Source organism: Cyclopterus lumpus, chromosome 11 (assembly GCF_009769545.1).
Source record: "Cyclopterus lumpus isolate fCycLum1 chromosome 11, fCycLum1.pri, whole genome shotgun sequence".
Taxonomy (NCBI): Eukaryota; Metazoa; Chordata; class Actinopteri; order Perciformes; family Cyclopteridae; genus Cyclopterus; species Cyclopterus lumpus.
This window is the reverse complement of record NC_046976.1, coordinates 9,719,538-9,745,298: the sequence shown is the minus strand read 5'-3', so window position 1 is coordinate 9,745,298 and position 25,761 is coordinate 9,719,538. Positions and strand designations below refer to the sequence as shown.

The 25,761-nt window shown below is 41.9% G+C and overlaps 1 protein-coding gene across 3 annotated transcripts; it reads left to right on the top strand.

Annotated features, from left to right (window-relative positions):
• On the top strand, positions 1-16,074 carry tpd52 (tumor protein D52). 3 transcript variants are annotated; one of them, XM_034544780.1, is made up of 7 exons: positions 1-159; positions 9,147-9,274; positions 10,242-10,390; positions 10,794-10,895; positions 12,036-12,077; positions 13,262-13,310; positions 13,897-16,074. In XM_034544780.1, the coding sequence occupies exons 1-7, from the start codon at positions 141-143 to the stop codon at positions 14,017-14,019; spliced, it is 612 nt and encodes a 203-aa protein (XP_034400671.1). In that variant the 5' UTR covers positions 1-140; the 3' UTR covers positions 14,020-16,074. The 3 variants fall into 3 exon arrangements, with proteins under 3 accessions (XP_034400671.1, XP_034400672.1, XP_034400673.1); XM_034544781.1 differs by lacking the exon at positions 12,036-12,077 and having other exon boundaries at positions 3-159; XM_034544782.1 differs by lacking the exons at positions 12,036-12,077; positions 13,262-13,310; positions 13,897-16,074 and having other exon boundaries at positions 5-159; positions 10,794-10,899.
• The last annotated feature ends 9,687 nt before the right edge of the window (positions 16,075-25,761 follow it).

The window sequence follows — 25,761 nt, the reverse complement described above, 5'->3', positions numbered from 1 at the left end:
CGTCATATCCAACCCCACCCCGCACGGCGAGCCGCCTGGCAACATGAAATAGAGCGAGAGCAGGAAGATCTGCAGCAGCCAAGAGATCAACTTGGACACTCTGGACATACAAACTTCCAGAAACAACGCTCAGTCGCACAATGGAGGATGCAGTGAAAGGTAATTAATTAGCTGAGCATGTTGCCACCGGAACATGTTTCAAACTACTTTTATCCCACATGGAAGTTGACAAACTAGCTAACTTAACGCACTTGGTTAAAGTTAGTCCGTTTTTAGAACATATGCTACTTTGGAAACTCATAAAAAAGCTTTTTTTTTTGTCACAGGGATATGAACATTGAGACATTTAGAATAAATAGTGTTTTAGATACACCGGTGGAGTGTCACGGTTTACTTAAAATATCACGGAAGTAGCATATTACACAGCATTTGTTCCAACAAGTAACCAGACGATGGGCTCACGTTAGCCTACGTCAGTAAACAAGGAAGTTGTCATTTCCAATAAAATAAGAAATAATTGGACCGAAAGGTAGCCAACATTTTGCGTAGATTTATTAATCATGAAACACTTCGACGAGTTGGTTTTGGGATTGTAATAAGATTGGGTAAATAAAGAACAGCCATATTCTGTATTTGAGAACTAAACCTTCACAAGCAGGTTACACCTGTTTGACAACTCATTACACGTTTTCTAAATGTCCTCCCTCTGCTCTGTCAAACCACACTGTCTACATTGCTGGTCCCCTTTGAACATAAGGAGGTCATAGGTTTAGTTTAAAAGTTTCAGCCTATGGTGGAGGCCTGTGATTTGAATGCATTATACCATTCTTGCTTCCTTTCCTCTCCTGTGCCTTCCTGGTCATTTCCGTTCCCGCACGGCAGCCATCTGCCCTCTCATACCTGTAGACCACATACCCATCCTCCAGATTTGTACTTGCTTATGTGCATGTTGTAGTTATTTTGGAAAGAAGAACGCAACAGAGGTTTATTTGTTTTCCTCAAGGGGATGCCAGGTAAACAAGGCACGGCCCTGATCTCATTTCCCTTCAGCCAAAACATTCTTCGACCCCCTGCATAAATATCATTTCCTGACGTCTGCATGTTGTATATTTTGTTTATTGGCCTTAAGGTGAACATATATTCTAATGAAAGGCTCAGCATATTTTATATATTGACAGATGTAACTTGTAACAGGTTGATAATGTGAGTTTATTGATATCCGACTGAAAGGGGTCCGTCAGTCGCTATGTCATCTCAATGTATTTTTCAATTATCTTTGTCACTATTAGTTACAGGCTACTTTTCTGGCTGCTGGTTTTGTGACCATGGTTCCTCTTTGGTGTAGTTTTCCTGTGCCTCGCACAGGAAAACTACAAGGTTACAAACCTTCAAGGTTTTTCCTGACATTACATTATTTCTACCATGTGTGTGTGCAACTGATACACCAGCAGTTCAGGCAGCAAGTATCTTAAGTTGCCTTTTGTGGTCTCAGATAGAAAAAGAATTATGGACTTATGTAGCAGAAGGACATTTTCATCCTTGTTTGTTCCTTTTATATATCACCATAGGAACTAATGAGTTCTCTTTTTTTATATAGTCTCACACTCATGGCAACAGTGAAGTTCATTTTATTGTCACCCTTCTATGCAGGACTCTATGGTGTCTCTATCTCGGCACCGTCTGTACCCACGTTCTTGTTAATGCTTTTCCTTGTCACTGTCAGCTGTTGGATGTCAGCCTGCTAAAAAGGTGCGCTACAGTAATCACTGCCCTCAACAAACTGTTGCAATAATACTCAATTGGTTCATGTTTTTGTAACTGTATTGTGTACCTTGTGGCTATGTTTTTGTGATTGTTTCCTAATTGTTTGTGTGTGTGTGTGTGTGTGTGTACGGGCTGTGGAAACTTCCTCTAATGGAGAACAATAAACTGAGTGACTGTTTCTGTGTAGCGACTGACTAAAAGGGCCCTTTTGAAGCATATCATAACAGATCTCCCATTTAAAATCTGCTTTGGTTAGCTGGATGCGGATGAGCGAGGTTAGCAGGTTTTGGAAGGAGGGAGGTCAGTGAGCCTATTGAGTGTTCAGACTGGCCTTCTCAAAGGAGCTCTCAGGGGACTGGAGGGGGCTCTCTTCTGATTGTGTTTAACTAGATGACCTCTATGATAGCCAGCATCTCTTTCTTTGTGCTTGTGTTTCCCTGCAGCTTTTCCTTTTCAGTAATAACTTCAGATCAATTAATTCTAAAAAATAATCTTTCTTTCTGAGGAATGTATTCCAACTTTCTTTTAGCAATTCCCATTAAGGTTTTATTCCCTTTTTTAAAAATAATGCTGCTGTATATCTCACTCCAGGATTCTACACAAAAAATTGGGATTTATAGTTTGAGAAGAAAGTCCTGCACGCTCTGCACCTTTCTTTGGATGGTTTCTGGTATTTTCTGCTTCCTCGATGGAGGCTTAGAGTCTCAGCTCAAATCAGATGTTCAATCAAAATGAGACGGTCAGGCTTCCCAATCAATCTTGTTTTTCTAACTCTGGTGTCTCATGAGATTGCTCATGAGCAGTCTACAACATTTTTGTCTTATTAGATTTCATTGAAGCACAACACAATGCTTTCATCTGTGGGAACAGTCAAAGGAGTTATGTCACAGATGGCATCCCACCAACCACGTAAAGCAGACTTGTTTGTGTACGAAATGGTACAGGACAATATTTATTTATCATCCAGCCTTGTTTTAAAGTCTTGATTTAACTCTTAAGTCTGAGTCAAATAGGACTCCGCAGCTATCGTTCTCTCGTGTTAAATATTTCATGTAGGTGGTACCGGATGTTTGTTTACCCAAAAAATACTCAAAATGATGTTTGCACACCAGTCATGGCTAGAAGCAGTTCTAGAAAGGTCTGATGTAAGCCATTATTGAACTAAAACATGCTACCCAAAGCTCATAACCTAACCAGGTTCACTGGTGTCAGAAGATTTCCTCATTTCATCTCAAAGATTCAAGGGAAAGGCGCCTGTCTATTTCACACCTTTTCATCTCTGAGTTGACTGTTACATGAATGAAAAGTAGCACATGTGGTGTATGATTAAAACGTTACCGATGCTACTAAATATAGTTTATTGCAGCGATAAGAAAGTAATGGAAATCACAACATCGATGACAAAACTTTGTAACACAGAGACGAAACTGTAGGAAATTGACTACTCAAATTATACAGTGGCCATTTCATTCATTGTCATGTACCTTCTCAATGGAGAATGTTTCAATAACGTGTGAGATTTGTCCAAGCAGAGGTCTCACCTGTCTGGGATTTCTGGCAACAGATGGAGTATCTTCCAACATGGCACTGTGGAGAGAAACGTTGGGTTTCACTGTTAAATGGAGCATAGTAGGTGAGGTGTGTTAATTTAAACCCTAAATAACATAACCGAAGATTTCATTTGTCATGTACTCTCTCTTTTTTTTTTTAATCGGTGCATCTTTGGAAAAAAATAATCTCTTGTTGAATTAAACTACAAATACTGTGCCACAAACTGCTGAAGGCCTTACTACTGACTCCTGAGAGATTTCTTGACATCTCTGTGTGTCGTCTACACACCACAACAGTTTTCCAGGGCTTCTGTTGTGATGAGATATTTGCTGTTTCCCCCTCAACACAGACGTTTTTATAAAAGTGACATTCTTTTAAACAAGGCAGTTGAAATCTTTAATCTAGGTAAAGCGCAGGATGTCAGTTTTAAGACACAATTGTCAGGGTGGACCCCTTCGCATATTTGGGATAAGTCAAACCTTGTGTTTGAAGAATGAACCTGACTTAGTATGTTAACCTTTGTTTAAATGAACGATTCAACATTTTGAGAAATATACTTTTTCTTGCCAAGATTTAAAAGAGAAGATTGATACCACTCTGGTATCTCTACGGTAAATATGAAGTTACATGGAGAGCTCTGCTTTAGACGCAGTACCACAGTAAAACCACCACCCATTTGTCTGTGTTCCCTCTTACTGTTTTCCCATGGAGCACATGTCATGTGAATATTGTGGAGTGGCCACTCTCGCTGCATCCCGGGCCATCTATGTCTCATGATTCTTGTTTTAGGCTAATCATGTGACAGGGTATGCCATACATTTCACGATAATGGATCTCCTGCGGTGCTTCATTAACCACTTGAAAACGTCTGGTTACAGTCTGGGTGAATTGGTGCTATGTACTGTGATTGAATTTTTATTTATAATATTATTAATTTATCCAATTCAAACTTACCAGTGATTTTCTATTGAACAAATGTCACATGAAACCAGTGTTGATCATGAATAAGTTAATATATATACTGATCAGGAGGGCGTCAGTGGAAGTAATGTTGAGTATTGTTAAAGTATTCATTGTGATTTCAAAAAAAATATTACTACCATATTCATAGTTGAAGTGTTAATTTGCGAAAGCAGATAAAAGCCATTCTTATAATGAATAAAGTGCACAATGTTACTAAGAGATACTTTATCAATACAACCAACACACGTTTAATATTGTCCTGGAACAAACACACAAACATGATTTAGGAAAATCAATAAAAGTGGAGATATACATTTTTGCAAATCAACCCATTTTATCAGTATTTTATTTTGTCTCAGAATAATGCAGTTTTAGATTTGGCTTTTTAATGTGAGTGTGTGTGTGTGTGTGTGTGTGTGTGTGTGTGTAGGTTGAGGATGAGATCCTGACTCTGCTAAGAAGGATTAATTGTCCTTGATGCAAGCCCATTTTAGTGCATGTGTACGTGTTGATACTGTTGTACCTTTCTGGGCTCACATTGCTACATGGAAGCACAATGCAGTAAGGCCTGACTCTACAGACCAGGACACAGCACCGCCCTGCATGACCCAAGTGGTTTGAGATTGTAGAGACCATCATCATTTGTTTCTCTTCTCTATAGAATGAATAACTACAAACGTATTAGTGTGGATGTCACCTCACTTTCTGACTTTTTATGCTCCAGATGAGTCTCTACCGCCCTCCAAACCTCTACAGAGGTACACTCAGTCTTTAGTAGAATCTAGATCTAATAAAGTTAGTGCCGGCATGTCACCAGGCCGTTTCCTCTTCACTGCAGCCTTGAGAGTATGCAATGTCTGAATGTCTTAGAATTGAATAAGACGTGACCTATTCTTGCATGTTTCTTCTCTCTGTGCAGCTTGAATTCCTGCCTCATAAATCTCCTTTTTAAATGCTTCTTAAATGTGTATATTTGTAGTCTTTCATAATATAAAAATATATATGAATGGTAATTGTTGGATGAGCAAAACAAAATGTTTTATATTTTCAGATATCTGGATGTTATGACATTTTATTTACCAATCATCGATTTTAAGCGAGAAAATAATCTAGTAACAAAAATAGTCATTAGTTGTGGCCCTAGCAAGAACAGACAAACAGACGGTGTACATGTACGAGCTCTCTCTACCACACATAGAGCACTTTTCCTTAAGTACACACACACACACACACACAATACTAAGTGTAGCCTCTGGCAGCCTGTCCCCTCCATTCTAGCTCACTAGCATTACTGCTGCCTCAAACTGGACTGGCCACCCTGGATTAGCGCTTCGCTGTAATCTGGGACACTGCAGATTATGCTTTTCATCTAAAGCCCCCCACAACCACACACACGCACACACACACACCATGTGACCAGCCCACACAAATGGGACTTCTTTTATTTCCACCTTGGATGACAGAAAGTGAGGGAGGGAATTGACCGAAAGACCTGAGAGTATTGGAACTGGACTGTCACGCAGTATCACTGCAGAACCAGCTCTGCTAATGGTGGCAAGCATCTGAAAACGGCACTGATTGCGCAAATGGATGGCTTGAGAATTGACCTTTGGGATTGTGTGTGTGTGTGTGTGTGTGTGTGTGTGTGTGTGTGTGTGTGTAACAGCTGCTTGAAAGGACAGGTAACTTATTAACAGCAAGAAAGGAGCAGGGGGTTCACAATGCCTTGGCCTGCTGCAGAAACAGAAAATGGAAATCTGGCTTCACTGTACTCTCACTCTGGCCATCTGAAAGCCAATACACATCCTCCTCCCACTTGCACACACCCTCGGATATTGTGTCCCTCTGTCACACACACCACGAGAGTCCAGGACGCTGTAAACAAGGAGACACAGAGCCAGCACGCGGCAGCATCACATGCAGACAATCAGCCCTTGGCTGGCTTTGCTTAGGTAGCGGTGGGGGTGGGAGTGGGGGTGGTAGTGAGGTGCTCGTCCCTCCGACCAACAAACACGCTACAGGCTGTAAACATGGAGCCCCTGGAGGAATACCACTCTCCGTTTGACTTTGAACAAGGAGTCAACGCCAGCTACCTCTACCTCTCCCCGGCCTACAGCGACACGCCGCCCAGCTCGCCAGCTGTCAAACCCAGAGGTAATCACAAGGTGTGCGTGTGCGTGCAAACATAGGTTTGATTCATTGGGTGGGAAGAATTCGGGGAACACAGCTTTCAGTTTACCTTCATTTAGTTAAAAAGACTTTTAGTCTACTTTTGAAGTTTAGAAAAAAAAAAAAAAAATGTTTACTTGACATGAGAATGTATTTTGATTATTTAATTGCACTTCTCTTGTTTGGTACACCGGATGTTTTCATCTATCTTGTTTTCATCTGTGTTTTTTTACACATTATTTGAAACATATATGAGACAAAAATGTTCCATATCTTAATATTTATAATGTTAAGTGTTTTTAGATCTGCACCATAGCTTTCATGCCAGGAAGATGTTTGCATATCTTTTGGGGTCCACATTTAGAAAATTGCATAAAGTTGACGTTATACTACTATTAATTATGTAGGAATTGGAGACCACCTAATATTATTATATATTAACTGCGTTGTTGTCTTTGCCACACTGCATCAGAAAAAGACAAATGTGTGTGTATATTCAGCTTCCAGACTAAAGAAACTAATCTATTGATTCCACATTAATTTGTGCTACTTATGAAAGATATAAAAAAGTGGCTTAGTCAAAATAACAAAGACTAGTCTACATTATTGGGCTATAGTAGAGCTTTGCTTGTCACTCATTATCACCAAAGAGGAGATCAGTATGTGCAGGCAGTTTGGCAAGTCTGTTTTTTTGGCATTCTTTTCTAATTGCTAATTGTTTTCTAATTATTGAATTGTCTAATCTAGTTGTTGTGGATTTAATAGCCGCAGAGAGTTGGGTGGCTATTTGGCAGAGCATTCTCGTCTAAAAGGAAACGAGGGGTGGGGCAGTAATGTGGGGCGGTATGCAGTTTGGTAAAGCCAGACAAACTTCTGCTTCCACATACAAACTTCTCTCTCTCGCCCTTTCCAAGTGTGTGTTTTTTCCTACTGATGGAAACGCCTACATTCGCACATATAGCTCCCTCCACACGCTGCCGGCAGAAGTGTGTGTGTGTGTGTGTGTGTGTGTGGCACACAACTACAGGGCGGATAATCATACAAAAAGCAGCAGAATGTGGGTTATCATAATAAAAGAAGCATTTAATGAGGAGGGGGATTGGCTCTATTAGTGACTGAAGGGAAGTGTCCACTACACAGTGCTGTCACTAAGCAGGTGCGTGCTGTTAAATATATTGTGTATGTGTGTAAGTGGCACTGCTGCACCATCAGTAATAGGAAGTAAGAAGTGAGAAAGAGATGGATGGGTGGGGGGAGATGAAGTGTAAAGCTTCAGAGGAACAGGGTGGTGTCTGAATACTATTTCCACTCACTTAATCTCTGTATGACTGCCTCTGTCATCTGTAATATGATTGACACATTTTTAGTCATGCCTGTTTTGACATTTATAAATATTAAGACAGATCCAATCAGTGCTTCTTCTTCCCAGTGTATTATCCCAGTCCTGAGCTTATGATAACACTTTGTTTTTGGAAGGCTGAAACATGGTGTGACTTCATGAGCAGTTCTCCACACAGTTGGGACACGATTCTACTGTATTCTCTGTGGGATTGCATACTGATGCTTGTGATTTTGGTATCTCTGTCCTAAAGAATATTCTGTCTCATTTAATATGTGTTTATGGTGTTGGGAGTTTTTGGGGTGTGACATTAAAAGAGAGAATGATGGACAAAATCACTAGCGATGCTCGTAGATGCTGAAAGGCAGATTTTAAGGTAAGCCAAGTTAAAAATGATGAAATATGTAATTAACAATACATCATATTTTACAGAGAGAGCTGAGAGTGGTATCGAACTTCTTATCTAACTGTCGGCAGGAAAGTAAATAAGCAATATTTTCCACGACAATATAACATGCCATTGTGTTATCTGAATAAAATAACCAACAACCAGATAAATGCAAAAGGTGTTCTTGTTTGTTTTATTTATTTTTGGTCCAAGGCTTGCTAGCACCACGACGGGTTCAGAAGTTAAATGATATTTGCAAAGGAAATCTTTTAATAAAATGTACTTTCAGTCCCTTTCTGCCTTCCCCCCCTTGTAATGACTCAGTATAGTCCTTTTTGTTTCTCGAGCCGATCCTTTTCTTGTATCTAGCACATTTGTGTCACCCTATTCCAGCTCAATTCTGGCCCAGTTCACCGTCACCCGCTGTTTGTTTTTTACTGGCAGATCTTCTTTTTATTCTGTTTCTCTCACGCTGTCTTAGCCCATGACGTCTCCATCTAGAAAGTTCTTTGTATTATTAATGCACTGCTGCTCCTACTCGCCACAACGGTTGTGCGTGTGCGCGTGTGTGTGTGTTAAGATATCCCCCCCCCCGTGTGTTTGGTGGGAATGAATGTTTTTCCCTTTTGGCTACCACCCATTGTGAAACTGCGTCTTTTGCATCCTTCATTTTCCTGAAGTTTACTACTACTACTACTGTCCTACTACCAGCTTCCTTTCTTTTCCCCATCCTCCAGAGGACCAGCTGAGCGGAGTTCAACATAAGACCCCCCCCCCCCCCACACACACACACACACACACACACACACACACACTATATCACCTGTTCATTCACACAGTAAACACGGCCCCATACATGTCTTTTTAAATAACAATCGGACTCTACAAAGTGTCTACAGCCTCAAAGTGAATACATGCATTGCCGAGTGAGACGTGCGGATGTATTTATAAAAAATGTATTTGACCTCCCAGGTTCCCAGTATCATCCGGACTCAGACCCAGAGGTGGGAGAAGATGCAGCGACATCCGTCGGTCCCTTCCCCCCTCCCCCCGCCATGACAGAGGAGGAGCAGCAGGAGCTACAAGAAGCGTTGGTCAAGGTCAGGACAGGAGGGATTAGGGATTAAACAGGTCTTGGTTCAGGGAGTCAAGAGCAGGTGTTGGACCCCATAATGCAAATAGTCGATAAGGGGTTTAAAAGCAGGCTACAGTATACAACACTTTTGATTGCCGCTTTTGTGTCTGACAATAGGTTGCACGTGGGTAAAGTATGGCAAGGCCAACAGCCTTCCATAGTAACCAGATAATCATGTTTAGGTCCCTTGTTGCTCTTGTAGCTGATCCAACCACTTACCTTTGCCTTTTTAGATGTTGGATTTGTAATTCACATCACAGCCAGTATTTCCAGCAGCTCTTTCACCACTGGCGGTGGCCGCTTCCTATTCCTTTAAATATAGGATAGGCAGTGGTATTCCAACTAATTTAATTCATTAATCAATACATATTGGTTTGATGAAATGACACAATTCCCCAGTTGCCAACGTGGACATCTTCCAACGCCATGTCAAGTCCGTCTAACTTTCCACTTTACAATGAAGAGCAGAAAAACTCATTGAAGAAGTTTGAGAATCTTTTGCTTTTTATTTTTTACAATTAGTAGCCAAACAGTTGTTGATTCATTACCAATGGACGGACTAATACACAAATCAACTGTTGCAGCTCAATTTGGAAAAAAAACATTACATTATAGTCCACCTTTACTCTCTGTTTTTGGTTCTTTAGTTGAACTATAGTTAAACTGATATATAATCAGACTAGACATGGTGAAGCATATCATATACATTTAAAACCTCAACAAAATAGGTGTGTGTGTGTGTGTGTGTGTGTGTGTGTGTGTGTGTGTGTGTGTGTGTGTGTGTGTGTGTGTGTGTGTGTGTGTGTGTGTGTGTGTGTGTGTGTGTGTGTGTGTGTGTGTGTGTGTGTGTGTGTGTGTGTGTGTGTGTGTGTGTGTGTGTGTGTGTGTGTGTGTGTGTGTGTGTGTGTGTGTGTGTGTGTGTGTGTGTGTAGGTTGAGGATGAGATCCTGACTCTGTCCCAGGTGCTGGCGGCCAAGGAGAGGCACCTGGCAGACATGAAGAGGAAGCTGGGCATCACACCTCTCAATGAGCTGAAACAGAACTTCACCAAGACCTGGCAGGAGGTCACCACCTCCACCGCGTAAGTGCCTCCCCCACCACAGGGTGCTGAACTGAGAGTGCACCATATTTCACTTGTTACGCAGAGTTTATGAGATACCTTTTGTAGTAGCTTGTCCTTTTTTTGACCTCGTAATCAACTGCTTTCTTATCCATAATGTTTCCTTTATTTCTGTACTGAATGCCTTGAAAATATAGTGAACTCAGCACTGTTGAGAGAACAATGAGGAATAAGATGTGAGTGCTCTTGACAAGCTGCCTGTAGTGTTGCGTTTTTATATTACGGGAAACGAGCAGCATTGTGATGCTTTCTAAAATAAAAAAGACATTGAGGTTTAGTTCTGACCTTGATCCTTTCATCACTTCCATATCTTCTCTTAGTGCTAACCATGTCTTTCTCTTTCTGTCTCCTACCTTTCTTTCAGCTATAAGAAGACATCTGAAACATTGTCTCAGGCAGGTCTGAAGGCCACGGCAGCGTTCTCCACTGTGGGCTCGGTCATCACCAGGAAGCTGGAGGATGTCAGGTGAGACAGACGGGAGACTTTGAACGTGAATGATATTTTGTGAAGCACCGAATCTTTAAGAAACAACAGTATCCTTTATTCCGCTGAGCAACCTGATGATTAATTTCCTCAGTGCTAGTGTTCAAAGTGCTAGTTAAACAGGCTGAGAGATTCAGACCCTGAATATCTTCAATTTCTTTCTTACTTTCTTTCCTACTCTCTATTCCATTTTTACATGTTAACAATTGTTTATATTTGTTTGTGCATGTAATTTACCAACTTCTACCAATTTAACTGTGATATTGAGGTATTAATGTCGCGGTAATAGCATGTGGTCCGATTCAGGCGGCAACCTCCCAGTCTGAAAAGTGAAGGTTGCATAAAAATGACAGCCGAAAACCAAGATGGCGATGGCCAAAATGCCAAACTTAAGGCTTCAAAACCAAAGGGTAACGTCATATTGACTACAGTCCATTTCTTATATCCAGTCTGTGGTCTGACATGATTCACAACTATCAACTTTTCTGTTGTCTTCTCCTTAATTAATTAATAAAAAGGATATATTATTGTAGCTGTTCGATTGTAGATTGATTTTCTGTCCTCACATTCTAATATCTACCACTACATTATTGCTAATATTTGCTGGTTGAAAAATGCTTTAAAAATGAGCAACAGATTGTTCTGTTGGAGATACTATTTGAGATCCACATGACCCGTGTGTGTGTGTGTGTGTGTGTGTGTGTGTGTGTGTGTGTGTGTGTGTGTGTGTGTGTGTGTGTGTGTGTGTGTGTGTGTGTGTGTGTGTGTGTGTGTGTGTGTGTGTGTGTGTGTGTGTGTGTGTGTGTGTGTGTGTGTGTGTGTGTGTGTGTGTGTGTGTGTGTGTGTGTGTGTGTGTGTGTGTGTGTGTGAGATATCCCCCCATAATACACAGGATTAGTGCACACCCACTGTGTTAATACATAATCAATCTTAATGGGATAAAGCAGGATTTATAGGATTTATGCACTTAGTACTCACAGAGTGAACATATCGTAGAATAAATAAGGGTAAGTGTGCCTGTCTTTCTCTCTTGGTTCTGTCTGTGTTAAAGTGTACTGTGCTACGATGACCACTAATACCTACCATGCTAACACCTTTCTTCTCCATATTGCTGTCGGATAGCACACGCTCAGTACAACACTCCGCTAGTATGCCTGTCATGAGGTAAGGGGAAGTTTGTGTTAATGTGAGTCTGGCACACTGTGGTGCCTCTGAGCTGCACGCGTTTAATAACATATGAAAGAGGAGAAGGCCGTACAATGTGTACAACGGAGCGAAAAGAGAAACGTGTTGGGCTTTAGTTCTGCATAGTTCATGCCTCGTCTCAAGTGTGCACCTTGAGGAGCGACCACCGCTCAGAGCAATCGGGGGAGCTGCAGCATTTGTTATCTGGCCGAGACAGACCTCAGTTTCGTCAAGCTGTTAGAGGTCGTGCAAAAAATCTTGAGATAAAAAGACATCTTTGAAGCCAGAGGCATCATCGGTTAGCTGTGAATTTGGAAGCATCCACTTTCAGCAACAAAGAAACGCGGTCAGTCCCGTGTTCCTTACTGGTGTGAAGCCAGTTTGACGAGGTGCCGGTCTGGATGTGTGAGATTAGAACTGCAATTATTTTCCCTTATCAATGAATCTGTGGCTTATTAACTGAATAATTGATTAAATAATTAATTGTTTGGTTTCAGAAATTAATTTTATTTAGTAGAATTTTAAAGGGGATGTCTTTTTTAAATTGCTTCTGGCTTCACAACAAGCCAAAACTTAAGAGTTCACTAACATAGAAGACTAAAATGCTTCATATTTGAGAGGCTATAACCACTGAATTGATTAATTGTCTGTCAATAGGCTTATTTATTAATCGTCCAACCCTATGTGAGATTAAAACATTACATATATTACATTCATGCAAACCATTCTGACCTATAACCAACAGAAATATCACACGACATGAGCACCCATCTGTGTTTCTGCAGCTCTGTAAATCAAAGTGTTTTTCATTCACGGTCTGCCTCCATGTTTTCAAAGTTGTATGAATCGCACACAGCTTTTCAAATGCTACACATAGATTGTTTAGAGGAATATGTTTTACGGTTACCTCCTACCATCCTGTTCACTCTGCTCTTGGTGATGTTTTCGTGAAAAGGAAACGCCTCTTTGCACCTTTTCATTAGAACAGAACAGAACGGGGTCACTTCATGGTTCGTGTTCAGTATCGGATCACATGACCTCTCCTGCTCCTTCTTCCTTATGATAGGGGCAACTTGTTGTCTGTAACTCACGTTCTCAAACTAGAATGTAGAAGCATGTCGGATAAATTCAAACAATGATGTTGTTATTTATGTCTTTCACAGGAATGCATCAACTTTCAAGTCATTTGAGGACAAAGTGGGGACTTTGAAGGTAACTGAGTAGCTGCGTTTTCAGACGTACACATTTCAAAATGTTTAAAGTCCAGGGCCGAGTATGAAACCACAAACTATTTTCTAATCAACATTTAAAGTGAGACTATTTAACTTCCTGACCAGTGGTCACAAGTGTTCGTCGCAGAACAACAGCACAACTTCTTTTCATTTCCCAACATTTCGAGTCCGTTGCAAATGGAGAAATGTCTTGAAAGACAGCAACTCTACGAGGAACCGTGATGCAGCAACGTCTACAGAAGCTAACGCTCAGTGTATTGAACTGAGCAATGTTTTACTTCTGTGGATTAAACTTGTCTTTTGTAAGAGGAAGAATTTGTTATTTCTTTCTTCAAAAGCTAAATAGGGTCTCACTCTAAATACATACATTGATGATCTAAGATCTGTTTATTTAAATAGGATATTTTCATAACATTGATGGATTTTAAATTGTAGCATTATAGTTTCAGGAATTGTTCCACCGTTGTGTGTGTGTGTGTGGTGTGTGTGTGTGTGTGTGTGAATTACATAGTTAAGTCAATAATGAAATTATTATTCCTCATCTTTTCTTCCTCTCTATGCTTCAGACCAAGATGAGTCCACCAGGGTCTTCCGGCATGCCCGACCAGCAGGAAAGCGTCGTCGCCTTCACCGAGACTTCGATCAGTCAGCCCGACGACTTGGCCACCCAGGAGACGCTGATGAACTGAGACCTCCTGACCTCCCGCCCGCCCCCCGTCACTTGACCCTCTCTAACCCCTGGACCGTAAACACTCGCCCCCTAAACTCTTGTGTGCCAGTCTTCCTTTATCGGAAACAAGTGACTTCCCACAGCTTGTGATCTAATTGTCTGGTCTTTTTGTCTGACACGTGCGTTCACTGGTTGATTGGTGTGGAAACTGAAGGCGCGGGCCGGGTGCAGCATGTGGTCTCGTGTCGATCGTATATGTTATCGTCTATTCTGGCTCACTGTGGGAGAATTCCTCCCTGCTGTAGGACTTTCCTTTTCTCCGTATCCTTTTATTTGCCTTCCTTATTTCTCCGCTTTTATCCAACGAGCAAAACTTGGATGCCAAACATGCTCCAATATAATTTTTCTTCATCAAATTAACACTGTTGCGTACTTTGTTTGAGTGTAGAACATTGCACATATATAACATTTTACAAACTTGATTAGAGAAGGATTTATACATAACAAGTTATTATCATAAGCCCTTGTTGTGTTTTAGGACACCACACGATCATAAAGTAGTTCAGAGTATGAATGTATGCCTTCTTCTGTCATATAGGGACACCACTTTGTTTACTTCATCCCACAGCACTGAGTCACTCAGCCACCCACTCCAAAGCTGGTCTCTTAAAAAAAACACACACACACACACTTTAGAATAAAAAGCATCCCTTTTACCATTGTTCTGAGTCTGTCATAAAATGATCTCCACGCTTAGATAGTTACAGGAAAACAGCCGAGATCAGCGGAACAGCGGCAGAGCAAACACACAGTCAAGGTTCAGCCTTGACCCGAGGTGAGAGTGGGATGAATATGTCTCCTCCAGAGTCAATATTGAAACACTTGCCCATTGTTTCTGCTGGGAGGTAACACCTAGTCGCTCCCCTTTCTGTCATCCATTTGAAAGCAAGGCGAGCGACTCCGCTGGCTGTACTTGTGTATAATAATGGTGGAGAAGAGAAGGTATCCAAGTTTGACATCATTTGTCTTTCGTTTGGTTGGTCCACCACTCTGTTCCAGACTGAAGGATCTTTACAACATTCACGTCCGTCTCAGGATTATTTGTAATAACTTTGTAGATCCCTGAACTTTTCATTCTAGCAACATGATCCAGTCCAATCGTTTGGTTTATGACCTGCAAAAGGAAGGACATTCCCATCAGCCTCAGCTGTAATTTGTGTTCAGTGCTAATGATCGAATGTTAGCATGCTTTCCTTGGATGGTGAACATGGTAAACATTACAGCTGCTTAACATCAGCATGTTTTGGTTTTTGATAGCATGCTGACGTTAGCATTCCCCTCTACCTAATGCATGCTTATAGCAAGGCTGGAGGCTCTTAGCCTGGTTACTCCTAAATGTTCGGTTTGGAGACGTTTCATAGGGAATTGCACACAATGATCAAAATCAGCTGCTTTTGATAACTGCAGGATTTACAGTATTTTCTAAAAATTCTGCTTTCATACATATCCAAACTATCAAACAGTTACTCTCACCACAGTTGTCTAATATGCACAGGGCTACTAAATGAAACCTGAAGGTCAAACGGAGTCAACCAGAACACAGCCATGTGTCCTCTGCTACACACATGGAAGACACAAGGACTGAAGGCATTTTTTTTTCTAGCACTTGTCCTGGACACACAGGACTGGGCTGGTACAAGTCTTCCCCTGCTGGTGGACAAGTGAATACTCATGAATGTGAATCAGCTCTCCCACGTCATTGTTAGTGCCGCACTTTGACACCCAAACTGGATCAGCACCCAGCAAATAAATCGCAAACAGGCCAAGGGGGATTTCTGCTATTAAGATCTTGTTTTCAGCCGCCATGACAATCTTTAGCTGTGCAGTATCTCATGTCCTCATGGTGAGCCATGACCTGGTTCACTGAGAGAATGTAATATCGCCTTTTGTCTCAGACGTGAGGGTGTTATTTGTATTTAGTCATACATGACACACACACACAATTAGTTTGTTCTTAAATTGGAACCGTGGCATGAAGACATGCTCTAATTAAAATGACCTCTGAAGAAACCTTGTTCTGAGTTAACTGGTGTCTTTATGCAACAACAACGGGATATACATGGGAGTTTATTTTACTGCAAGGGGAGTTCCTCCAGTGCAACATACCACTGTGTTAGTAGCATGTGGCCTTTTATCACACTAGTGTGTCTAACATGGGGAAATGCATTTAAATTGACCCACAGAAGGTCAAAACAATACAACTATATGAAAGAAGAAAAAAGCCTCATTAAACTGCAGTACCTAATGTGAACACCGGAGGGCAGCCAAGAATAGAAGCACCACTTGATGAATGTTATTTGTCTGCATCCAGACCACACCTGAGATGAGGGAACATTTGGGTTTTCAGTTTAGGGAAGAGAGGTAACTTAAACTCTGGGTTACCATGGTAACTGACTCCTGAGTTACTCAGGCAAGCTGATTTATTTCCTCATTGATTCAGTTTTAAAATATATTGGAGGGTTTACTCTATGGCACATACTAGTTTGATACTCAGGACTATCAAAAGTGATTGTGGAAAATAAACAGCAACAAAACCCCTTTAGTCCAAACCAACAGAAGTGCACAATTATACAAACATACTAAGATAACAAACACTTCCTCAGTGTAGCCTCACAACAATTAACCAGAAAAGGAAAAAAACTCGAGACAATTACACAAAAATGTAACCAGGAGCTGTGCACACCACACACAATACAACGATCCAGTCCCATCGGCCTCAGTGGAAGCTACGGAGGATTCTTTAAATGTTAGCATTTTAGCACGTTAGCCACACGCAGCGTGCCCCGAAAAGGTAGTGGAGTATAAAGTACAATATTTCACTTTTTAAATGTTGGAGAAGCGAAAAGTAGCAGTACAAATTAAATCCTTAAGTAAAAGTAACTCAACGGTATTTGAGAAAATGTCCTCAGGTCAATTCCACTACCGGAGAGGCGGACATATCATAGTCATATAAAGTACTTTTGTACTTTCATGTGTTTTTAAATAACATTTTATTGATAGAAGCGTTCTTTGAATTCTGGCTGAGCAAAGAAAAGACACAGTGACAGCGGCTAACAAACAGCTGCCAACAAATCTTTATTCAGCTAAAAGCAGATGCCTCCAGATTCTTCCATTCACACAGTTCACTCTGGAGAAGTAAACTGTAAACACAGAGTCAAACAACAACAGCACCAGAACGAAATTAGTCAGAAAACACAATTTACAACAATAACAATGGCAGTTTCTACACACAGAGATTTGATAAGAAAACAACTGGTACAGAGAATAACAGTCAGTGTGTGTTGATTCTTTGAGACAAATCATTATATAGAATTCATTTCATTATATTGTAGAAAAGAATATTAGAAAACATCATTGGTGCAACAGAGTATATAGCATTTGTGATAGAACAGATATTGCAAGTGCTTTGTGTGGTGTGTTAACAATAAAGAATTTCATGTTTAGGTTGAATGTGTTAACTGATGGACGGGCCTCGTTTTAAATGTGCAGAGCGAACAATCAGTTCAAACATGGCTTAGTTTGAGTGTGGGTAGAAGGCAGAACACGGCCCAGATCAGAGTCTACGGACACACTTTGATGGAAAGGAACTTTAGATATTTGGAGTTATTTGCCTTCTTTCAGAGAGTTATATGAGAGGATTTAAGCAAATACAAAGCCCAAAATGTCAAACTATTAATTCAAAGTTCAAAGGGCAGGGAGTCATTTGTGGGTTCATCCACAATATCGACACAAAAACCAAGGTCGTGCAGTTGTGCGTTTTCCCTTAATCAGTCCCGTTTCTTTTCCTGGTGAAACAATGACCTCAGTGACCTCTGGCTCGGAGACATATCAGTTGTAGTGCAAGAAGACATACCTTCCTCTATTATTAGCTAACTGAAAACCAGATCCTCCTACAGAAATATCTCCTAATCTTGAGTGTGCAGATGGTTTAAAACTGATCCCAAATGTGCCCCTTTCTTCCTCCTCATCCTCCCCCTCGCTCTGAACCTCACAGCGGAGGGAAGCTCCCGATTTCACGGACGGCAATGATTCTTATCCACCGAAGTCACAGCTGGAGCCCGTGTACATTCAATGACTCGGACACACGTAAACAGCTCCCTGTGCTCCTCTAAGACGGCGAACATCTTCACTCACAGACGCCTCGATTCCTCTGCACCTCAACCAAAAGCCTCACTGGAGCCGACAGATAAGTGCACAGCACCTGTCTGCAGCCGGGACACACACACCTCTACAATCACTGCATCGTGGAAAGATAACCAGATGTAGCGTCCATTTATGCTTTGCATCATAAACTGGGGGCTCCTTTTGGTCGTCCGATGCTCTGCAAGATGCCGACGTTTATGATAATGAAGCAGCATGCGTATTTGAATTGTTTCATGTCAATGCACTAGTTGATAATGCATGAGGGATGAAACGTGCATTAATGGCTGCAGGAATAGCTTGATCAGGGAGTAAAAGTGCACCCACACACACACACACAGGCAGGGTGAGCTTTTATGCTTACACTCCCCCCCCCCCCCCCCCCCCCCCCCCCCACACACACACACACACACACACACCGACAGGAGGAGGTGTTAATGCTCCATCGAGCAGATGGGACATACCTCAGGCGGTCATGTGAAACACACACTCCCTCATCTGATGCTATGAACTCCTTGGCGGAGCTGTGCGTTTGGACCAGAGGGACGCGAGCAGCTTCCACCAGCGAGCTCTTCACATCATCGCAGGATGAGAGACCTGAAGCCACGGGGACATATGCTGAGCAGCACATTGCCCCGACAACATGATCCAACACAGTCGGCTTTCACAGCTCTTTCACTCGTATTGTGTCTGTGTGCGTGTGCGCAGAGGCCTGGGTTGTGTGATATGAGCTTATGCATGAGTGCAGCGAAAGAAGTCCTACCCCCCCCCCCCCCCCCCCCCCCCCCCAAAAAAAAAGGTATTAATGAACAATAAAACACGGGCGACACACGTTTGCAGCTCAGATGTTCAGCTGCATATTCAAACGCTGATAAATGATGCAGCCTGACGTGAATGTTGCAGATGATTGAGAGGTGGGATCGAATGGGAAGGAGGCGATTTAGAAACATCAGGCCTCTTCAACCTTATTAGCGCAGAATGATGGATGTTGTCTCACACAGCGTGCTCATAAAAACAAGCCGCATACTCTCGATGACCCGGAGGAAGCACACCTGCGGGACTCCTACTGGAGCTCATGCCGTAGTTTTAAACCGTCTCCCAGACGTAGTTTCTCCACATCAATATAAAACAAATGGAGCAAGTACTCCTGTTAGAGCCGACAGTGTTTGAGCTGTCTGAGCACTCTGGTGTTGTAAATAATTCCTCAACCTTCTGCCAAATTAAACTTCCTCCTACATCGTTTTTTTTTTTTTTGTGGTGTGGGATATTTGAGGTACATGATGAAGTGGATGAAATGTCAGCGGGCACATCTGGAAACAGTTTTGAATACTTTCCCTTCTTGTCCTGGACGGACTGTTCATCTGAGCATCCCATAACAAGGCAAAACATGACAAGAATGTAAGCTAATCAGCATATTTCCCTGAATGTCAAACTCTTCCTTGACATTTCCTTCAGCACAGAAATAGTACCCCCCCCCCCCCCCCCACACACACACACAAAAATGCATCTTCCCTGTTCATGTCAGGCCATGTGTTGCATCTACGATTTAGTTAAACACATATCCAACATGTACATTTAGAGGCTTCAAAAGGATATAAAACGCAACATACTGTGCCGGCCACGTCAGGGTGGAGAGCCGCCGCTGCCAACTGGAGTCTTAGACCCCTGTAGTGTTCGTGGTTACGTCTCAAAACAAGCGCACACATATTTATGAATGTCTGACCAGTCCTTTTAAAGCTCCCTGTGTGTTTCGGGGTTGAGGGATGCAGTTGGAGGAAGAATAACTGCGACTTCCCACTGAGACCTCTTCGTAACTCCAGCTGCGAGTGTTCCCACCACTGCAACACTCACTGGGAGACGCAGTCTGTGATGCACAGCCTCCTCTAGTGATCCGTCTTCCACAAGCATCTCACTCAACTCCCCCGGGCTAACCGGCTAACTGGTAATACACACACCAACACGGATGGCGAGACTGTGACAAATTGGTCCGTGCCAGCAGGGAATCACAGGTACTTCCGACAATTTTGGACATAATTGAAAACACAAGACAGACATTTCTTGTTGTATCCCAATCTTATGTTTTGAAAATCACAATATAGGTGTGAGGTTGAGCTCAAATACAAGTATAACGAGGCAACCCCGGCTGCTCCCAACCCGTCGTGGACGCCAAAGCACAAATACAGCACATTTATATAAAGTCATGTATGTCATCATTTCCTTATTTGCATGCACATGCAGTATTAAAAATCCAGATAGACCAGAGCATATAGGATATATAATGTTTGAAAAAAAGAGTGTAAAAATCCAGTGCGACAGTCAGAGTTCTTGAGGTCTACATGATTGTAATCGGATAAACCAGCCAATGAGATGATCCAGTTTACAGAGAGGGCGGGTCTCTGTGTTGCATATTCAAGTTTAAACTGAAGGAGCTGTGGCTGAAGTACTCTTTAGTCATATTTGTGTGTATTCTGAATTATCACATCCAATTATAGAAGAGGTGCAGATGAGTGCTCTTTTTTCATCTGCCTTCACACAAATAAGCTTTCTGTGGAAATTACTGAGCAGCTCCTGCAATAAAAATGGATAATCTCACCGAATGTTTCATGCTGTTTGCTGAATGAGGCTTCCTTGATTTCCTAAATATTTCTAGATTGCACCACGACAGTGATTCTTCACATCAACATACATGTATCTACAAGCCCTTGTTCAAAAGGGAGAGAGGAGCCATGTTTGGGAAAACAAAGAGAAGGAGAAATAAAAAAAGATTACACACACACATTGAAACACAGTGTTGTCCTAAGATCGGATCAAAAAAGTTTACAAGTCACAGCAAAGAGTAGAAAAGTCACTCTTAGACGTTGCAACATCTTTCTAGAACCGAGGCCAAAGGGGCCTCTGAACGTGACTCACAGGACATTTCTTTGTATCACAAATCTTTGAATTGTAGGTATAGAAAGCAGAACTCGCACTAGCCAGCACCGGAGACATTCCATCACCGCCGCTGTGGCCCTGCACATCACAGCAACGCACCTCTACTCAGAGTTTCTAGAGACAAACATGGCAACGAGGTCCACTCTAGAAACTCCAGGCTCATCAAGGCACATTCAGGACTCCTCTTTTCCTCCAGCGATAACCCTAACGGGGGGCGAAGCAGCCCCTGGAAACACATACTCAGGACTTTTTAATTATTAATGTCCAACGGGGGAAACCCCCTTAAAGAAAACTGCCTTGGGAGTGTTTGCAGAAGCCATTTCATCCACTTTTCCACCGTCCTCCTCCTTCACATTCCTGAATGAAAGAATAAAGGACGGAGGGTCCCTCCTCTTTTTTTATTGACAACAACACCACCCCTGTGACCCCGGCTCTGGATAGGAGCCTGCCCGTCCGCATGGTTGCCATGGAAACTAGCCGTACGGTTAGTGGGATTTGGACACTTTGAAGACACACTGCTACTTCATCTATTCTCAGGGTCGTGCAAGGCAACACCATGACGACTCAGGTGTACGCCACTGTCCGCGAAATCAATTTCTTTTTTGAAGCACAATTGAAAACAAATCTAATTACGTTTCCCAGTAATTTTCACGTGACATCTGACTCCACAGAGTGCCACCTGCTGTCAGACTATTGTTGAGTGGCATTTCTGCAGGGCAGCGGGGCAGATAACAACCCTGTGGGCTTCTGCTCACATGTTTGATGGCCAGAAGTGGGTGGCCAGCTAATCTGCAACCACAGAGCTGAGGGGGCCTCCTGGCTGAAGGAGAACCTGTCACTCTAACATCTGGAGGTGACGGTGCAAACAAAAAAGGAAATAAGCATGTTTTGTTTTTTTTAAGTCAAGGACATCACATAAACATAATGGTACACACTGATACTGTAGCTTAGATACTGTACTGCATCTTAATCTGTATATATTGTAGCATATATTGACCTATACTTGGATGATAAAAGGTATAATAAGTGTCAGCCTCTTGTCACAAACAAGTCTTGTCATGTATGAAAGATTGATCTGAGTAAGGATCAGGTACATAAACCATGAATGCTTATAAATCTGTCAACATATGAACTGCTGTTAATGCCATCACTGCTCAGTAGCTGTGCTGGACAATAATATGGCATACAATGTGTGTGTGTGTGTGTGTGTGTGTGAGAGGACATATACATTGAGTGTCCCTCATAACTCACAAGAGTAGATTTTTATACCGTCCATAAGCAGAATAATTCTATCTTGTTTTATTCAGCTTATAAATCACGGTTGAAAGCTCAGCCCTTTAATAGGCGGCGGCGGTAAACACATCAGAGGACAAAAGCCTGACCAGCCGCTCCATTTGAAGGGGGGGAAAGTCCTCATAAGTATTCATATCACTCTCACTAGAGCAACACGACCGCCTATTGTGGCTCTTTGAAGGCAGTTTTATTTCTGCTGTGCCAACACGTGTCCATCATGGCAGGCCGTTTCTGAGCGGCTCACTCCCTGAGAGATAATTTATGCTCTAATATGAATAAGTTAGATGATCAGATCAGGAGCATGATGCCATATGGCATGTTTGGCATCATTCGGGTGTCAATTTGGGAGTCAGAATGTAGGAGTCATAATCCCTCTTTTTCTGCCAGTTTTGCCCAAACAGAAGTCAATTATCCCAAACATCACACAGCATGTTGGGTGCAATTTTAAAATGCTAAGAATCTATGATAATGAATAAAATAATGACAATGAAACTATGGATGAGTTTTTGTAGCTCGTAAAAGTTAGTTTGTCATATTTAATGTACCCATTTTTAAACTAATGGGCTAACATCTGGTGAAACAAGGTCAGCTTGGGGCCCATTTATACACTCCTTCTGGAGATTTCGACCAAATCACATGGTCTTCAGCAGCAGATTGAGTTTGTTCAGTTATTATGAAAAAAGGAGTTCAAAAACAAATGTTAAAACTCAATCTACCGACAAAGACTGCGTGCTCCAGAATAAGCGAGAAAATGGACCTCAATGTGAAAATGTTCAGCGGTTTCAGGGGGTCAAGCATAAACGGTTAGCTTAAAAAAAAGAAATAATTATGCATTTGGTCTAACCTTCAGGACTGAGATTAACAAATAAGGAGACAGCAATGAGAACTAGTCATCAAAATAGACGAGGAAGCAGGAGAGAACAAAGGTTTCGGGCCGACGCGCTCACTAACTTGTGTCTAGACACTTGGTCGGCTTGAGGCAGGGTGTTTTTATTTTCATGTTCTACAGCATAACATTGTGTACAAAATGGAGTAATAACATCGTGGGAGAAACAGCACCGGGTGGGAATATAGCACCTCCATTTCTCCCCCTACAGCACCAGTACGCACCGTGTGCAAAGACAGACCTGGGCTGAGTGTCTCTGTGAGGCCCTCACTGCTCAGGCCATCTTGGTGCCATTGGCAGTAAGTGGCACCAAGATGTTCTCAGTAGAACGATGCAGGCCTTGATCCCCAAAGTGTTGTTTGTCAGGAACCTGACAGGGAAACGCCACAGGCCATGTGTGGTGGGGGGAGCAGTGCCCGGGGCACCTTCATGTTCATATACAGAAGCGTGTGACGGCACACACACACACACACACACACACACAAGCGTAAACACACCGAGATGTCCACCAAACTAATTGCAAGTGGGCCTGCGCGCCACAGAGAGAGCAGAATTAGAAATAATAGAAAGGTGTTAATCAATCGCGGATTCCGCCCGCTTAGCGGAGCTCCAGGCGGGAGAATAACAAGCTTGGCTTGCAGTGAGAATTATGCCTGGGCTCACACCTACGGTTACAAATAAAATACAAAATAAAACCTTTAGCCGAACATGAAAACAAAATTCACAAACAGTATATATATTTATATATATGTGTATGAAAAGAAAAACAGCCAAATCAATGCATTTTGTTCTTTGAATTAAAATTCCAACATGTTTTTCTTTACATATAGATTTGTCTAAACAATAATACGTTCACATAATACAATGGCAAATTAGTTTGTAGATACTCTAAATATTCTTACTAAAACATTAATGTAAAGACATAGAAGAAGCATAATGAGTTTTGTTCAAGAGTGACTTTAAGGCCCTATCCCTATATTCCGAACAACAGAAGCCCGACAGGTTGAATGGAGCATTGTTTTCTCACGCGATGTCCAACCTGAACCGGTCCTGTTCGTAAGGTTGCAAATGTAATGACCGAGGTAACGGGTCCGAAACACGACGCTTAGAAAGAATATATATAATAATTACATATAAACATGAACAGACAAAAACGAAACAAAACCGCTGAGCAAACATAGCAAAGCTACGATTTTACGATCAGCTGTGGAAGTACTGTTATGATACTGTTAATGTGTATTAAATGGGAGAATGAAATGATTCTGTGGGTGAGACAGAAATGCCAATAAAGATTTCATCGTGCGTTAAAAAAAAAAATCATATAATGCAGAGAGTAAATGCAGAAACAAAAAATGTTTGTAGAAACATTCGTAGAACATTTCCATCAACACCAGTACATCGTAACGCAGCCCCGGTGACAAACAAGTTCCATTTATGAACATCTGTAAACCGTTCACTATTCGGCCTCGTGAGCTTGCTTCCTGCCTTCGAGCCAACAAGGCCGGAATTAAAAAGATCACAATCAAATGACAAATCAGATATTTTCACCGATGCCACTCTGGACCTCGGTTTCCTCGTCAGTAACAAGGTTACGTGGCATCACGAGGACTCTTATGGAGGCTTCAGTCAAAGCTTTTCTGGCATGTTGCCAAGTGAATAAAGTGTGCTGCAGAGCACATCAAACCACAAAGCAATGACCTCGTCAAGTGCCTTTAACTTTCTTTTTTGTTCCGACAAGTTTGGTTGGACATGAAGAGGGCTAGAGGGAACAATTCAACTCAATAGACGTAACCACAAAAGGTACCAAGAGCTCTGTGACACACACACATACAGTGCAAGTGTCTCACTTTTGGTTTGCAGCCCCTCCCCCTTTGGTAAACAGATCATCACGATGCGCCTCTGTGGCGTACACAAACAAAGATATTTTGATCCCTTTGGGATGGTGTACATGTTGGTTGGGTAGGAGGGCAATCTGTCTCTCTGTATGTGGTGAGAGGTGTTTATCTTTTTATGGACTTGCAGGCTGCTGACCTCATGCTTCCAGTGCTGCCAGGAAGCTCTTTTAACACACTTTCTTTAGCAGGTGGTAGGTAAACAGTCTTGGCTCGCCACAAGAGAGGAAAAAATTAAAATACATCAGCAACAGTAAACATTGTAAACATCTTAAAAACACAAAACAAAGAATAACATGTAGAGTTTTTGGTTGTAAAGTTGTGTAATGAAAGAGAGAAGCTTTTGAGACTGTGCTGCTAGCTGCTGGTTTTTGCTTTCTTTAGATTCACATCCCTGATAAAAGATAAAGAAAATGAATCAACTAGATAAAAAAAGTGACATAGAAAACTGTCTTCTGCTTGATTGTGTGGGGTACCTGTGTTTGTTTGTTTGTGTGTGAATTCTTTCTGCGGTCCATCGGCTTTCCCTGACTGTAAATTGTATCTTTTTTTGCATTGA

What these genes read in the sequence shown, in the direction of transcription:
- tpd52 (XM_034544780.1), top strand. An exon ending in AGGAAGCTGGAGGATGTCAG is followed by an intron (nt 10,896 to 12,035) that starts GTGAGACAGACG and finishes GCTGTCGGATAG; the next exon opens with CACACGCTCAGTACAACACT. An exon ending in GCTAGTATGCCTGTCATGAG is followed by an intron (nt 12,078 to 13,261) that starts GTAAGGGGAAGT and finishes TGTCTTTCACAG; the next exon opens with GAATGCATCAACTTTCAAGT.